The 14,203-nt window shown below is 51.2% G+C and overlaps 4 protein-coding genes across 4 annotated transcripts; 1 reads left to right on the plus strand and 3 right to left on the minus strand.

Moving 5' to 3' along the window:
* Positions 1–183: 183 nt before the first annotated feature.
* Positions 184–1,335, minus strand: Z520_03551 (uncharacterized protein; the record flags this gene model as incomplete). Its single annotated transcript, XM_016774061.1, has 1 exon — positions 184–1,335. One exon carries the CDS (start codon positions 1,333–1,335, stop codon positions 184–186), a length of 1,152 nt encoding a protein of 383 aa, XP_016635007.1.
* A 186-nt stretch (positions 1,336–1,521) lies between these two features.
* Z520_03552 (uncharacterized protein) lies at positions 1,522–2,355 on the minus strand (the record flags this gene model as incomplete). The annotated part of the gene is made up of 2 exons (XM_016774062.1): positions 1,522–2,078; positions 2,136–2,355. 2 exons carry the CDS (start codon positions 2,353–2,355, stop codon positions 1,522–1,524), a joined length of 777 nt encoding a protein of 258 aa, XP_016635008.1.
* A 430-nt stretch (positions 2,356–2,785) lies between these two features.
* Positions 2,786–5,371, minus strand: Z520_03553 (uncharacterized protein; the record flags this gene model as incomplete). The annotated part of the gene is made up of 7 exons (XM_016774063.1): positions 2,786–2,926; positions 3,019–3,319; positions 3,436–4,014; positions 4,093–4,478; positions 4,553–4,885; positions 4,972–5,102; positions 5,179–5,371. 7 exons carry the CDS (start codon positions 5,369–5,371, stop codon positions 2,786–2,788), a joined length of 2,064 nt encoding a protein of 687 aa, XP_016635009.1.
* A 2,408-nt stretch (positions 5,372–7,779) lies between these two features.
* On the plus strand, positions 7,780–12,704 carry Z520_03554 (uncharacterized protein; the record flags this gene model as incomplete). The annotated part of the gene is made up of 3 exons (XM_016774064.1): positions 7,780–8,007; positions 8,286–8,772; positions 8,995–12,704. 3 exons carry the CDS (start codon positions 7,780–7,782, stop codon positions 12,702–12,704), a joined length of 4,425 nt encoding a protein of 1,474 aa, XP_016635010.1.
* Between the last annotated feature and the right edge of the window lie 1,499 nt (positions 12,705–14,203).

A 14,203-nucleotide genomic window follows, 5' to 3' on the forward strand; every position in this document is an offset into this window, starting at 1 on the left:
TTCAGCGCAGGGCGGTTTACAGCATAATGAGCAAAGCCTCTTCTATTGAGCTCACAGGGAAAAGAAGGATATACCTCGATGTGGGACAATGGCAGAACATCTGCTCAACACTCATCGCAATAGATAATACTTGTCTTCTCCATGTTCCTTTCCAACTCACATTCACTTCTCATTTCATCGTAATCATACACTCATCTTCATCTTGATTCCGCCGTGTGGTTTGTAGCCCACAACTTCCAACTCTTCGACTTTCCAGCCGTCCATTTCGCCGCTCCCCCTATCGGCCCGCTTGATGCTCAGGGTCGGGAATTCTCGTGGCTCACGCAGTAATTGCTCTCTCAAGGCGTCGATGTGATCAAGATACACATGCGCATCGCCCATGGTGTGGATCAGCTCTCCCGGCACAAGATCGCATGCGTGAGCCAGCATATGCGTCAGGAGCGCGTAGGAGGCGATGTTGAAGGGCACTCCGAGTCCCATGTCGCAGGATCGCTGGTACAGGACACAAGAGAGATGTCCCTTTGCTTTCTGCTTTTCTCCATCGGCCTCCAACCCGGTGATTGGTGCCTTGAGAGCTGCCTCGCCTCGTGGCGCATCAGGGTAACTGACATAAAACTGCGCAAACATGTGGCAAGGCGGCAGTGCCATTTTAGACAGGTCTGCTACATTCCATGCACTTAGAATGATCCGTCGGTCGTATGGGTTGGTCTTCAGTTTTCGCACCACCTCTTTGATCTGGTCCACTCCTTTGCCCGTGTAATCTGCATGGCAGTCCTTGTATTCTGCTCCGAAATGGCGCCACTGAAATCCATACACGGGGCCGAGATCGCCTTCCTCACGATCGACGAATCCCAATTTATCGAGGAATTCACGCGAGCCATTGCCGTCCCAGATATGGATGCCTGCTTCTGAGAGAGGTCTTGATGTTGTGCACCCTGATATAAACCACAACAACTCGGTGGTAACGGCACGTAGAAAGACGCGTTTAGTGGTGAGGAGAGGGAGGATGGGTATTCTATCGGTGGTTGGTGAAGCAGGATCGGGTTGTGAGAGGCTGAAACGGAGCTGAGGAGGAGCAAAGAGTGAGACCGTGCCCGTTCCTGTTCGGTCTGGTCGATGTTCGCCACGGGACAGAATATCTCGGATTAGATCGAGGTATTGATATTCTTCATGAGGTGTTGTCCTTGTCGAGACGGGTTGGACCGCGGGTTCGGCGGATTGAGTGGTAGTGGCTCCATTCGCTGTGGTTTTCAAGGCATTGGCATTTTCGCGCAGAAAACCCAGAGAGTCTCCAGGCGGAGACTGATTGTCTATTTCCACCGCAGAGGGCGCCATTGGGACATGTGGCTGATTGTATAGAGGAAAAGGATTAGTTGCTAAAGAGGGACAAGAGGAAGAAGAAACGCGGCGAGACAAGACGCGACTCGACGCGTGCAAATAATTCCTGACGCAATCTTGCATCTCAAGTTTGATCCAGTGACCGAGTCACTCACTTGTCCTCCTCCTTTCTACGAGTTCCTCTCAATTGCTCCCATAACCGCTGGTCAACAGCGTTCCAATGCCTGCTAATACTCCCTCGATTTCTCGTAGTTTCCACACATCCAGCACAACAGGCTCAAACAGGGGCCTTCCGCCGACATTTCGCTCATCGGTTTCCAGCATTTCGTTCCAAGCCTTGCAAACACTTGTCTTGTGTCGTCTCTTTGCTTCAAGCATATCCTTGATATTTGGGACTGGATTTTCCGCGAAGTCCTTGAGCAGCTCCTCTGCCTTCATTCGAATATGCATGGTTGGCGGAAGAAGAGGCGGAAGATCGTCTTCAAAGTCGATCGGCTTGAACCATGGCTCCTTGCATTCTTGCTCAAATGCATGCATCATCTCACCGCGAAACCTGATGGATTCCAGGACCGCCACGTGCTTCTTGCAGAAGATCAGTCTGTCTGATTCTGAGACCGCTGAGCGGTCGACGCCGTTCTCGACGAATCGCTCGTGTGAAGCTTCCTTAGTTCGACGTCGGTCTGCCTCTTCGTTTCGCTCATTGAGAGGAGTCGCTGCAGCTGGTCTATCGTGGGCTTCAACTTGTCTGTTTTGTCCTTTAGCGACTTGTTTGACTGCTGTTTTCGTCCAAGACTTACCGGCAGCGGGCGCGGCACTGGGCAACTCGACCAGCTCGACATCACCGTCGGGCTTGGTCGAGTAGTTCTGCCCTTTGGCGCTCGTCCGGTCTAACTTGCGCAGGGCACCCCTGGCCCAGAGCCCCCAGTGCCGCGCCGCCAGGATGCTGACGGTCGACGTCGGGCCATCCTCCGGAGGCGGCGTGACGACGATCTCTGGTATCTCTTGGGCTCCCGTCATCCTGAACGACAAGGTTAGTGGTGGACTAACTGCTGGTGGACACTGCGGGTATTTACAGTAAGGACTTGGACAAAGGACTTTGTTATCGAGGTAAGTCGGTTTGACAATGGTGTTTGTCTTGACTTTGTGAGAGACAAGGCCGTCACAAAAATCATTGTTGTTTATGAGGCATTCTACTAAACAATGAGACCGCACACTCACGTGTCTACAACCTCCTCGCTCGTACCAGACATATTCTTGTTGTCTGCCGAGTCCTTCTGGTGCACATGGATGGACGCAGCCACATGTCAATGTTGGCGCCTTAACAACTGATTGTTAACGAGTCAAACTGTCGGCTATAGCCCTTCTCTACAGAGAACCCACCAACTATAAAATGGTTTGACAACTGAAAATGGCATCAGAGGCCGACACCTGACCAACCAAAAGCCATTCACGAGGCATTGTAGATGATGTCGTCGACAACATCAGGATACGCCTCGTATGTCGCGGATCCGTCATCATAAACAATCTTCGCACTGACCGAGAGCTCAAAGTTTGGCAGATCCCTTGGGTCCGCCCTGGTTATTCCGGCCTAGAAGTCAATGAATCAGCCCCAAGCCTAGAGAAGCCTCAGCACCGCTTCCCACTCTTGCAGCACGACCAGCAACGCGCAATGTGACTTACGTATACAACTCTCCAGCGCAAGTATTTGACCAAGAAGGGCCGAACATGCTCGGCCCGCATGCTCTCCAGCGTCCCATTTCCCATGTAATCGAGAAGCAGCGGCGTGATCGGGACGGTGTCGGACGCCAAAACCCCAGCTGCGTCTTGTTGGCCACAGTTGTCGCAGACTTCGCGTGGTGCGGCGAAGATATGGTTGAGACCGGCAAGGTAAGGACTGGCAGCGTAGTCGGCTGGGTCGTCGGGAAATCTCGACTTGGGGCAGAGGAAGAAGTAGATTGTAAAGGGACCGTTCAGAGCGTTTCTAACCAAGGACGGGGGTTGTTAGTGCAGGGCATTTCGATTTCCAGGGTAAAAGGAGGCCATAGGAAGAAAGACCGCACAAGGACGTTCCACAGACAAAGGGACAATGGTACAAACCTTTTTACCACATTGTCAATGTACCACTCGCGGTCGAAGTATGGATCGATGTCATTGTCAGGAGCCGGCATATACCCTCTATCCTGTGCGGCGAGTTGCTCTGTCGTTAGAGTCTCTGGAGGCCCAGACGACGTGACCCGCTTGAAAACGATTCGTGTCGTCACAGAATGAGGGGTGGACTCAGCGGCGGTTGCAGTTCTTCCATTGACGTCGGGATACCGAAAAACCTGGGCCTTGTTGAGGTTGAGTGGCATCATGTCCGAGGGGGGCGTTGAAAACCGGCGGCTCGACGCACTGCGAATGCTCCAGATATACCTGTGGTAAACTCTGCTCCAGATGACTCTTGGGTCGCTGAGGCGGTCCAGGTCGGGATACGTGTAGCCAAAGCTCTCTATATCTCGGGACCAGTCCGAGTCGTAGTAGATGGGCCCCAGCTCGCAGATGTACTTGTAGAACGGCAGCAAGTCCTTTTCGTTCTCGGGCTTCAGACGCCTGCCTGATCGTGCTTCCCTGCCGGCCGGGGGGAACCAGGCTTTTGGATGGAGAGCCTGCCAGATGGCAAAGATTCGGTCGACGTTGCTATCACATGAATGTGCGTCTTTAGTGCTTGCAAACATTGCCCTTGCATACTAGAAGCAGTGGTGGCAGCTTACTTACCAGTGATGGAGCCAGAAGACCGGATCAAAGGCCGCGATTGACGGACTCGACATGTGGCCGTTGGCACCGCCGACCAGGGTGTGATAGTTGCCGTGTAGAGCTTCAATCGAGCCGAAGCTCGCAGGCCTCCCGTTCCCGTCTCTGGGCAATATCCCAGACGTCTGCCCCGAAAGCCCCGTCTGTGTCATGTCTCCTTCACGCAGGACCGAGTCCGAGGCCACATCGCCGAGGCGCGGGTATCGTGTGGAACTGGGATTCAGAATGTCGAGCATCATCGAGGCTCTGCCCTCGCGGCCGCTGTTGAGAGCGTCGCTCAGTTGCTGCACGTCGTGGTACTTGGAGTCCTTGTCTCTGGGGTATCGGACGGTTCGGTTAGGGTTGTAATTCTGCCCAGCTGAGTTGGTCCAAGGTCTCGGTGAAGAAGAGACGTGTGAAAAGGAAAGAGGAGCAGATTACATACCCTCAATCTAGCCCTGGCCAAATCCTTGTCCAGATTCTGCTTGTCGGTGAACTTGAAGTTGTACAGCGGATTCTCCTGAACTATCAACTTGTCGTAAGGAGGCACTCGGACCATGACCTCCCTCACGTTGAGGATGTCGGGCATGCGGAAGTCATAATCGTACTTCGTGCGATTGCCTTCCAGCTTGATGCCCGGGAACTTTGCGTCGACGTCGCGAGGCCGAAAATAGTCCCAGTATGGAAGCCGAAACGCTCTCGCCGCGGCGAGGTATTTTGACTGAAAAGCCCGGTCGAATTCCTTGACGATGGCCATCATTTTGCGATAGAGGGTTTGCTATACACAGACACATGAAAAAACAATCAGGTTCCTTTGTATTTCAATGAATACCCCTCGCATCCACCCCAGAGGCAAGGTCGCACCTCAAGAAGAGCCAAGTACGGTCTGTGCCATGTTGGGAAGACGAGTCGACCGTGTGCACAGTATCCCCCCGTACCTTCGGGGAATGTCTTACCCACGCCGTCCCAAAGCGACGTGGGAAGTCCATGGATCCCTGCGAGAGATGGAGAAATCAGCCAAGGAAGAGAAAGAGAGAGCACCGCGGGGAAAAGGAATTGTTGAAGAATCACCTGCAAGAGAGAAGTAGCCGAGTTTGGAGGTATCGGCTTTCAGATCCATGAATGCGAGAAGGAAGAGGTTGAACACGTCCGGCTGCCTCGCGATCATCACATCGATGTCCAGTCTCGGTCGGACCTCATTGTGGTTCAAGGCCCCAATACCGACCACAATTCCCGCGTTTAGTTCTGCCTCACTTGGCGCCATACTTCAGGTTCAAAGCTTTATGGAACGCCAAATGCTTGGTGCAATGATAATAGGATCAAGAGGGGAGGCACTCCATTTTTGCCAGGCTGGCCGGGCAGGCTCCATCTTATCCCGTTTCAGTGCTTAAAGCTGATTTAGCAATGAAAGTCTTGGTTGAATCAGCCGTTAGCAATGGAGGGCCGAGCCCTCAGGGCTGCCTGTCAAACGTACGACCGACAACCTCTTAAGCGTTTGCCAATATGTATGAAAGCATGTGTGGAAGTGCCTCACAGGGTTTGTAGCAGCAACGCCACAGCGGGTGTTTGCAAGGACTCACCATGAGCAGTAAACCCAAAGCGAATAAACCGGCCGGAAAGTGGTCCGTCCGACCAACGTCCCCTGGTGTAAGAGATTGGATAGGAAAAAGAGGTTGATGAGAGCACGGGCCAGCATGCATGAAGCGCGACGACCCAGAACTGATGAGACCTCTTCGACAGGGATGCGGACGGGACCGAGTTTTCAGCTCTCGTGTTCACAATTCACAGATGTCCATGCGTAGGAATAGCGAAATAGCTTGCCAGACATACTGTTTGTGAAACCAGCGCTTCAACCGAGTTCCTTGAACATACTCAATGCTTGGGATGTGATCCTCTGCTGGGTCCGCTGAAAGGGTTGCTCGGGAGCGTCCCAGATAGGTGCCCTACAGTTTTCGTCTTGACCCTGTCAGCAGATTTATCGTGGGAGGTGACGGCAGCAATTGAGGAGGGCTGCAGGAACCCTTTGGTCGCGCTCTAAGGGTTCATCTAACAGCCAAGTCCAGCTTGGGATTTCTGGGATGAGAGTTCTAGACCAGGCTAGGAACTAGAACCAACCCTGTTAGCTGAAATGGTGGCGTAGCTGAAAACAGAGCTCTTGGAATGCCAAGGTTGCCCTCCGTACTCTGTACTCGTAGCTTCTTGGGCGAGCGAGAGGTGACAGAGATAAGACGGGAGACTGGTCATAACGTGATCAACAGCATCCGATGATCGAGGTAGTGCCGGTTCACTGAAGGAGGCCTCAGCAGCCTGATTCTGAAACGACATCTGGCTCCTAGGCTGATGTGGCCTAAGCCACAGGCACCGCCACAAGGTTGGTGGTTTCCCTGCGTGGAGACAGACTGCCTCTTGTTCTATATTGCTCAGAGCCTTCGACGCTGAATATAATACTTGTATATGTATTTGCGTAGCCCCAGAGCCTGTAAACTCAGATATCACATCACTGGCTGATAGGGAGGGAGAGCATCATCCTCTTTAAGCAAACATAATGCTTGTGGGTGCAGACCTTCCACTATACTGCTCCCTATAGACGAGCAATGACGATACCTCCTTCTTGAGGATTCCTGAAAAGAGTAAAGATTCGGGCACACCGCACTTTTATATTATTGTCTAGAGATTACTTGCCTGGAAAGGGAGAGGAGGCCAGGACGAGGCTGAGAACAGGCAGCTGCCCTGCGTGCCTGCTTGTGCCTTCCCCCGCCTCTTTGCCTGCAGACCAAAAACCTCCAACAACCAAGCTCCCCAACCTCGTCCTCTGGATTCTTCTAACCCACTTTCCATATTCAACGCTTTCTACATCGACGCAAAAGGAATTATCATCACTCAGTCTGTCTTAATCATCGGATGACGCCATGGGCTGAGGTCTCTCGAGGGTAACAGTACACCCTAACAACCCGAAAGTCGACGCCTTGTCAGGCAGAATCCCAACCCCATATCTTCCATGCTCTTCTTTACTGACTTGGTGTGCTCGTCGGGCAATGTCACGCGCAATCCTCTGAGCCCGATGCATCCGACACCACCGATGCTGACGGCACGGACGCTACTGCGGTACTGCGGGCGCAATTTGGTCTCCATGACGCACCCCCCGGCTCTTCGAATCCTGCAAAACGCCTTGATTTTCAGCCCGATGGACCGCCTCCACCAGGTTCAGGATGCTACCTTCACAGCCTAGAAAGACAAAAGCAACCGCTGCTGGCTGTTTCGATCGACTGTGGGCTCGTTGCCTTGCATTAGAGTCCATGCCTTGCTCACATCTACGCGACGACACAATGCCTGGGCTCGCAATGCCAGACGTTGCAATGCGCGACCTCGCAATAGTTGGTGCTCGCCATCTGGAGCGGATGACAAGCCACCTCCGTTCACCATATGACAAGTTGCGTTGCAACACATGGGCTACGGACTATGTCCATTCTCTTTGCTCTCCTTTCTTGCAGAGTCAGGTCTCGAAGACTCCCCGTCTCATTTTGAATTATTGGGGACTTTTGCGCGGTTTCAGGGACCGACATCAAATATCATTCCATTGCTTCCTTCCCTAGAGTGTCGCTCGAGGGACTTTTAACTCAGACAATTTTGGGTGAGGTTTTCATCACTATGTCAGCGGGACTCGGACTAAACATGCTACATGCTCCAGATAGCACAGAGGGGGTTGTTGATGTAGTTGCTGTCCACGGACTGAGCCCTCAGGCATCGTCTTGGTTGTCACTGTCGCTGCCTCGCCACCTGCCTGAGGCCAGGATTTTCAGCTACGGTTACGACTTCGAACTCAGAGACATTGATCTTGTCAACAAAAAGGCGCGTCATCTTCTTGAGGCCATTTCGCAAGCGCGAAGTGCCGACAATACCGTCAGTACTTTCTCAATTTTGTGGCCCAGCTTTTGGTCGTTGTCCCTTCCAACCTACCCATGCTCGGCGCCAGACACCAGCTCCCTGTACACTGTCCTACGGGCTCTTTGATGATCGTCATTGTTGTGAAAAGGGAAATTGTTCTTGTTCCTTCCAGCCCGACTGTCCATGGGTAGTCGACCTCGGGTTGGTCCTGCGGATGCCAGTTCGCGGGCACTTGTTCACCTCTACTGGGGATTCTCCTTCCTCCTTGGATTGACGGCTAACTCTCTCTTCAGTCTGACCGTCCGGTGGTCTTTATTGCTCACAGTCTGGGAGGTCTCGTTGTTAAGCAGGCATTGATCTGCTCACAAGCACTTTCAGACGATCCGGTTTTCCCCAAGTGGCAGGCGCGCAACCTCACTCGGCATACCAGAGGCATAGTCTTCGTTGGAACTCCTCATTGTGTCAACGGCCGCACTGACCGAGCCATCTGGAAATTCCTCCAGCTCTGCGACAGCAGCGCCGCCATGGATACTCTCAAAAAAAGGCTTCACGAAATTCTACCACCGCTTCAGTTGATCACTGCAAAGTTCAAGGACTTCATTAGCGCGGAACCAAGACAAATCAAGTTGATCTCTTTCTTTGAGGAACCGACCACTCTTGAGCCGGACGATAACATGCCAGGTCTCTTCGATCCCAGCATGGCTCACATTGTCATGAAGGAAGACAGTGTCCTTGAAGGTTTCGACAGCGTTCCGATACGTGGAGATCACCTGGTACATAGTACGTTCCAAATTTGGTTGAAACTTATTAATTCGATCCCTGAGTCAGAGCATTTGGAAGTCGCTCTCTTCCAACACGGTTAATTATCGTCGCGTACTTGGAGCACTCAAAGAGCTGACAATTCCCTTATCTCGCCATGGGTCGAAATTGCCCGAAAACCATGTTGGTGAAACTTACTCCTGATTTTCTCCGAAACAAACAAGATGGCTAATGCATTCGCAGATGCTGAGGCGCTCTTTCAGCTTGAAGACGGCCGCCAACGCATTGCTTCTCCAGCAAACGGTACTTTCTCTTGGTTTTGCAAGAATTCGGTCTTCGAAAGATGGGCACAAAACGGTCATAGAGGCATTCTCTGGATCAATGGGAAATTAGGATCTGGAAAGTCGACACTGATGAAATACATCCTGGACCATGGAAACTACCCGGTCGCCGCTAAAATCTCAGTACTCACACTTTCTTACTTCTTTGACCCCTTCAGAGGCGACACCAAACCATCTGCTTCTGACTTCTATCGAGCTTTGTTGCATCAACTTTGGAAGCAAGCCAGACATCTTCCGTGTGAGCACGACATTCTGGATTCAACCGAGTTGCATTTCACCAGCCAGTTACGAGGAAATTGGATGAATAAACCCTCCGTGCTGGCTGAACAGCTCAACCGTCTTTTATTCGACATCAGCGAGCACCATCCAATCTATATCTTCATTGATGCGTTGGATGAGTGTGCAACAGATGAAGTCGTGAGTATTCTTGAGTTCTTACGCCAAGCTCTGGTTAGAGCACCTCCAAGTCACCTTCGCATCTGCGTCTCCTCCAGAGACACGCTCTGGTTTGTCGGAGAAGATGTGAGGGTTTTCGTTGACCAAGAGAACAAAGAGGACATTGTCAGTTTCACCGAGACTCAAATCAAGATCAGAGCTGCAAAATATGGCGATTCACTTTTGCCTTTCAAGGACGAATTTCTCAACATCATCCTCGAGAAAGCTGCCGGGATCTTTCTATGGGTTCCTCTGGCTCTTCACATCGTCTACAACGAAACTACGGACAGTGCAGACACCATACGTGTCCTCAGAAGTTTACCTACTGACCTAACGAAGGTGTACCAGAGAATCCTTGGAAATATACTTGAAGAAAAGCCCCAAATTCAGCTCCAGATATCTCAGATACTATCTTGGGTGCTTTTCGCAAGTCGACCTCTCACGGTCCAAGAGCTTGCTGCAGCGCTTTCATTTGTTAATATTGATCGTTCACAACTCCACGCAATCCAAGAACGATCACTTGACGCAGAATACGTCTACTTCAATGCCATCCCAAGCCTGGCCAGCACCTTGATTGACCGTACTTGGGGACTTGTCAAAATTGTGTACAGCAAATACGACTACATCTCCGAAACCTGGTCAACAAAAAACCATTCAATGGTTCATTTGCTCCATTCGAGCGTGAAAGACTTTCTGACCACATCTAGTTTTCTCACTAAGCACTCAGGTCAGAAGACAGTCGTGGAAGCTGCAGCCGCTCAAAACTTGGATATTGCTCGCGTGTGTCTTGAATACTGTGCCTGGTCTACGGAGGCTTTCGAACACGGCGACGTTGACGAACAAAATTTGGACGCTACCCTCTCATTCTTGGACTATTCTTCAACATTCTGGCTCAAACACCTACAGATTGCGAACATGGGTGCAACTTCAGAAGAACTCTGGGCTCAAAAATTTCCCCTTCCTTCGAAGAAACTGCTTCTTTCTTGGACTCCAGCATTGGTATTGGTAGGGAAAGAGGCGCGGTTCTACCAGTCATCGTCTGTCTTACATGTTGCTTCTTACTACAACTTGTCGTGGTGGGTTCGCACATGGGCACACCAGGAAATAATGTTGAAAAGTCGTCGATCCAAGCAAAGAAACCAAGAGTACCCAAAAGAGGGAGCATTACCGCGCATTGACTCTATCACAGAGCCCTCAGATCTGAAACAACTGCTTGATCAGACGGACGCAGAAGGAAGAACACCATTGTTGCTTGCATGCGAAACCGGCAGCCTGGAGATTTGCAAACTCCTGATCCATTACGGTGCAGATTTGAATTCTGTCGACCCAAAATACAAATATTCGCCGTTAATGTGGGCAGTTGCAGCTGGCGATGAGCCGACAACAAGACTGCTCCTCGATGCAGGCGCTGATGTGAATGACCATCGTAGTGGGACAAGTCCACTCTGTCTAGCCGCCACAACTGGAAACCTAGCAGTTGTCCGGATTCTACTGGAGTATGGTGCCAACGTTAGGTATGAGTGTCCAGCAATTCAAGAGCATTCAGCTCCAATCCGGTCTCGAGATGGAAGAGATGTCGATTCTAAGCTTCCCATTCCGGGAAGATTGATGCCGTTCGCTGGCCATTTCAATCTCAGCCCATTACACTATGCTATACTGGCGGCCGATCTTTCCACGACGCGTTTGCTGCTCATGAAAGGTGCAGAAGCGGTGTTTGGTGGAGCAGATGGTTTATCTCAACATCGATCCTTGTGGCTTGACCGTATAATATTAAGTATGCGTCAAGACGCACTATTGGTGGACTGTACAACATCTCAGCCATGTCCCGAACCCAACGGCGGAGGAAGCAATTCAGCCAGACGGAAAAGCTCACACCCGGCTCGGGACTCTCATGCAGACAGTCCTGTGAAGAGAAGGCAGGTCCCCGACGGGTTTCCGAACGACAACGACAACGACGATGATGATGACGACGACGATCTTGGGCGTCGTCCACCGCGCAAAAGACCGAATCTCTCCTCTCGGGATGACACACCAGCGAACAAGAAGCCGCTGCTTACATATGCTTGCCCTTACTTCAAATACGCTCCACATCGCTATGGATGCCAAAGGGCGTGTAGCGCTCATGGCTGGCCAAACATGAATCGTCTCAAGCAGCACCTACATCAAAAACACTATATCCACCTTTGCGACAGATGTGGCACAAAATTTGAGCACAACGAGCAGAAGCAAGAGCACCGCATATCTCAAGAAGGATGCCCCTATGTACCTACCGAGCAGCGGCAGCGAGATTTTGCCGATGGGTTTGACGACCATCAACAAACGAAACTCCGTGATAAAACAATGAAGAAAAATCAGGCCAACAACAACGAGAAGACGTATTGGGAGGAAGTTTACAAAACCTGTTTTCCCGATGCCATTGATTCAGAAATTCCTTCGCCATATTTCGAAGAAGCTGCGGACGCACGTTACAATATGTTCTTGACGGACAGACTGCGACGCTCTCCATCAGCACTGAGCTTGATAACGGGGCACGTCGGCCGAGAAGTGGCGGCACAAGTGCTCAACGAGATCGCGGATTATGTCACAGAAGTTCATACCCAGTTCCAAACGGCCGGCGGGTCGGGAATTCAGTTGCAGCAAGGAGCCTTCCTTGAAATCGAAAACGCACCTCGTCCACCTCCAATCCTGCCTTCACAACCAGCTCAATATCAAGCAAGTCCTGGGTTCCACACCATTCTTCCTGGTATTCCCGTTGATATGAACTTTGCGGATGACTCCGGTGTCTACTCGCAAGATCAGGAGTGGTATACATTGGGACCGGTCCCAGAAAAGCAGCCGGATGCCCGGATGCCACTACTGGATCCAACAGAAGTACCCTTACCACAATTTTCGAACACAGGTCAGTCGCCCTGGTCATACGACGGCTTGCAAACATCTACACTCCAGTTAGGCTTTGGCAATAGAGATACTATCAGATACTCTCATGGCCTCAATTCCCCGAGAGTCAACGAAGGTGGTGCTCATGGTCTCTACAGCATGAGCTATCAGTACCGTCAATCATATCAGCAAGCAGCAATAAACAACACCCATAACTTGAATGACCAACCATATCAACGAGCAGCAAGAAACAATATTCAGAACCCAACACACCAACAGCGACATCCACCTCCATCTTAACGGGAGCCTTTTTCCGGTGATCCTGCATGGGCCACCTTATTTTATCTTAGCTTGAACTCGCAAGAGTATCGCCTACTTGATCCGATCAAATAGGTCGAATTCGCAGCATGCTTTCACAGCCAATAAAGCAGAATCCCAGCTAAAACCAAAATGTAAGAGATGTCACGTGTCCCTCCTCCACCAGCGTGATTATTCGTCACAGAGAGTTTTTGGCGCGAGAAGATCTGGTCGCAGAGAGTTACTCCAATAAAGATATTTCTATGGCCGTTTCCTGGGTCTTCTAGCATAATGGAAGGTCAGAACGCCCTCAGCCGATGTGAAAGCTCGAGACGCAACTTTCCTATTCCCTATCAGCGCTCCAATTCGCTCGGCTCGATCGACCTGAAAATCAAAGTCTAGCTCTATGGCCAACATGTTCTGGCTTGCCGTGATGGGTGTCCCAAACAATAGTTTCCACGGCTTCGAGGTGCTCCATCAACTGCAGCAGGCGCCTGGTTTCCTCCAAATCTGCAGCATCGTCAGGGCTGCAGAGTAACCTTTGAAGGACGGAAATTGTATCGTGAAGATATGGCAACAGCATTGAAGAGACATCGGTCTGCGGGAGACAGCTTGCATCTGCAGCTGTCTTGGACTTCGGGCGTGAGCTGCGGCAGTATGTATTAGCTCTCAACTACTCCTCCAACAGCCCATCAGACTGAGAAAAGGCTCTACGCGTCACATACCACATTTGGAGTTGGTTGCTCAATCCTGGCAACCGTTTGATATCCTTGGAGTCAGAGAAGGCCATGCCTTGAGGCGAATCGCACGATGCGTATGCGACGATGCAATGACACCAGGCAGATGTGGGGACCAGATTCTGTCAATGACGGAAGCCACAAAGCAACTCTGCCTCTGCTTTAGAACCTCTGGAAAAGCGGCGCACAGCAGAAGCAGAAGAATCTCACAGGGGTTTAACTGCTTCGAACTGTGGATAACTGCAGATCGTCCCAAATGCCTCCAAACATCTGCTACTGCCTCGAACAAAGTAATTTGGACTGTTTGTGATAGCGGCAGAAAATAGAAGGCAGTGTTGGAGAAAAGAGAAACTGAAAAACTGAAAATGATCGAGCAACACACGGGCCCTTCTTCTCAAGCATGCACTGATGTTTATACACTCTCTCGTCCCGTCGTGTCTCTTCAATCCATTGCACACGGACGTATTGCGAGGAGGAAGTTTGCGAGACGCAGCATTGCTCTGTTCGGCAGCATTGTGCTTCTTGGACACCGACATTGATAGTACATGTCAAGAGCCGACCGGCAATCATTCGTCTACCGGCTTCGCAGATTTCTTGGACAGAAGGAATCAAAGAAAACACGCAGTGCCTCTCCCTAGATCCCGTCCCGCCGCGGTCAAGTTCTGCAAGAGACATCTCGTTGTTGGCGTGAGGGTGCCGGGCAATATCACAGACCTTATCCGGCCACTGCGCGAAGCCAACATTGCGAGGTCTCGCAATGTCCGA

The sequence above is a fragment of the Fonsecaea multimorphosa genome, assembly GCF_000836435.1.
Source record: "Fonsecaea multimorphosa CBS 102226 unplaced genomic scaffold supercont1.5, whole genome shotgun sequence".
In the NCBI taxonomy this organism is placed as follows: Eukaryota; Fungi; Ascomycota; class Eurotiomycetes; order Chaetothyriales; family Herpotrichiellaceae; genus Fonsecaea; species Fonsecaea multimorphosa.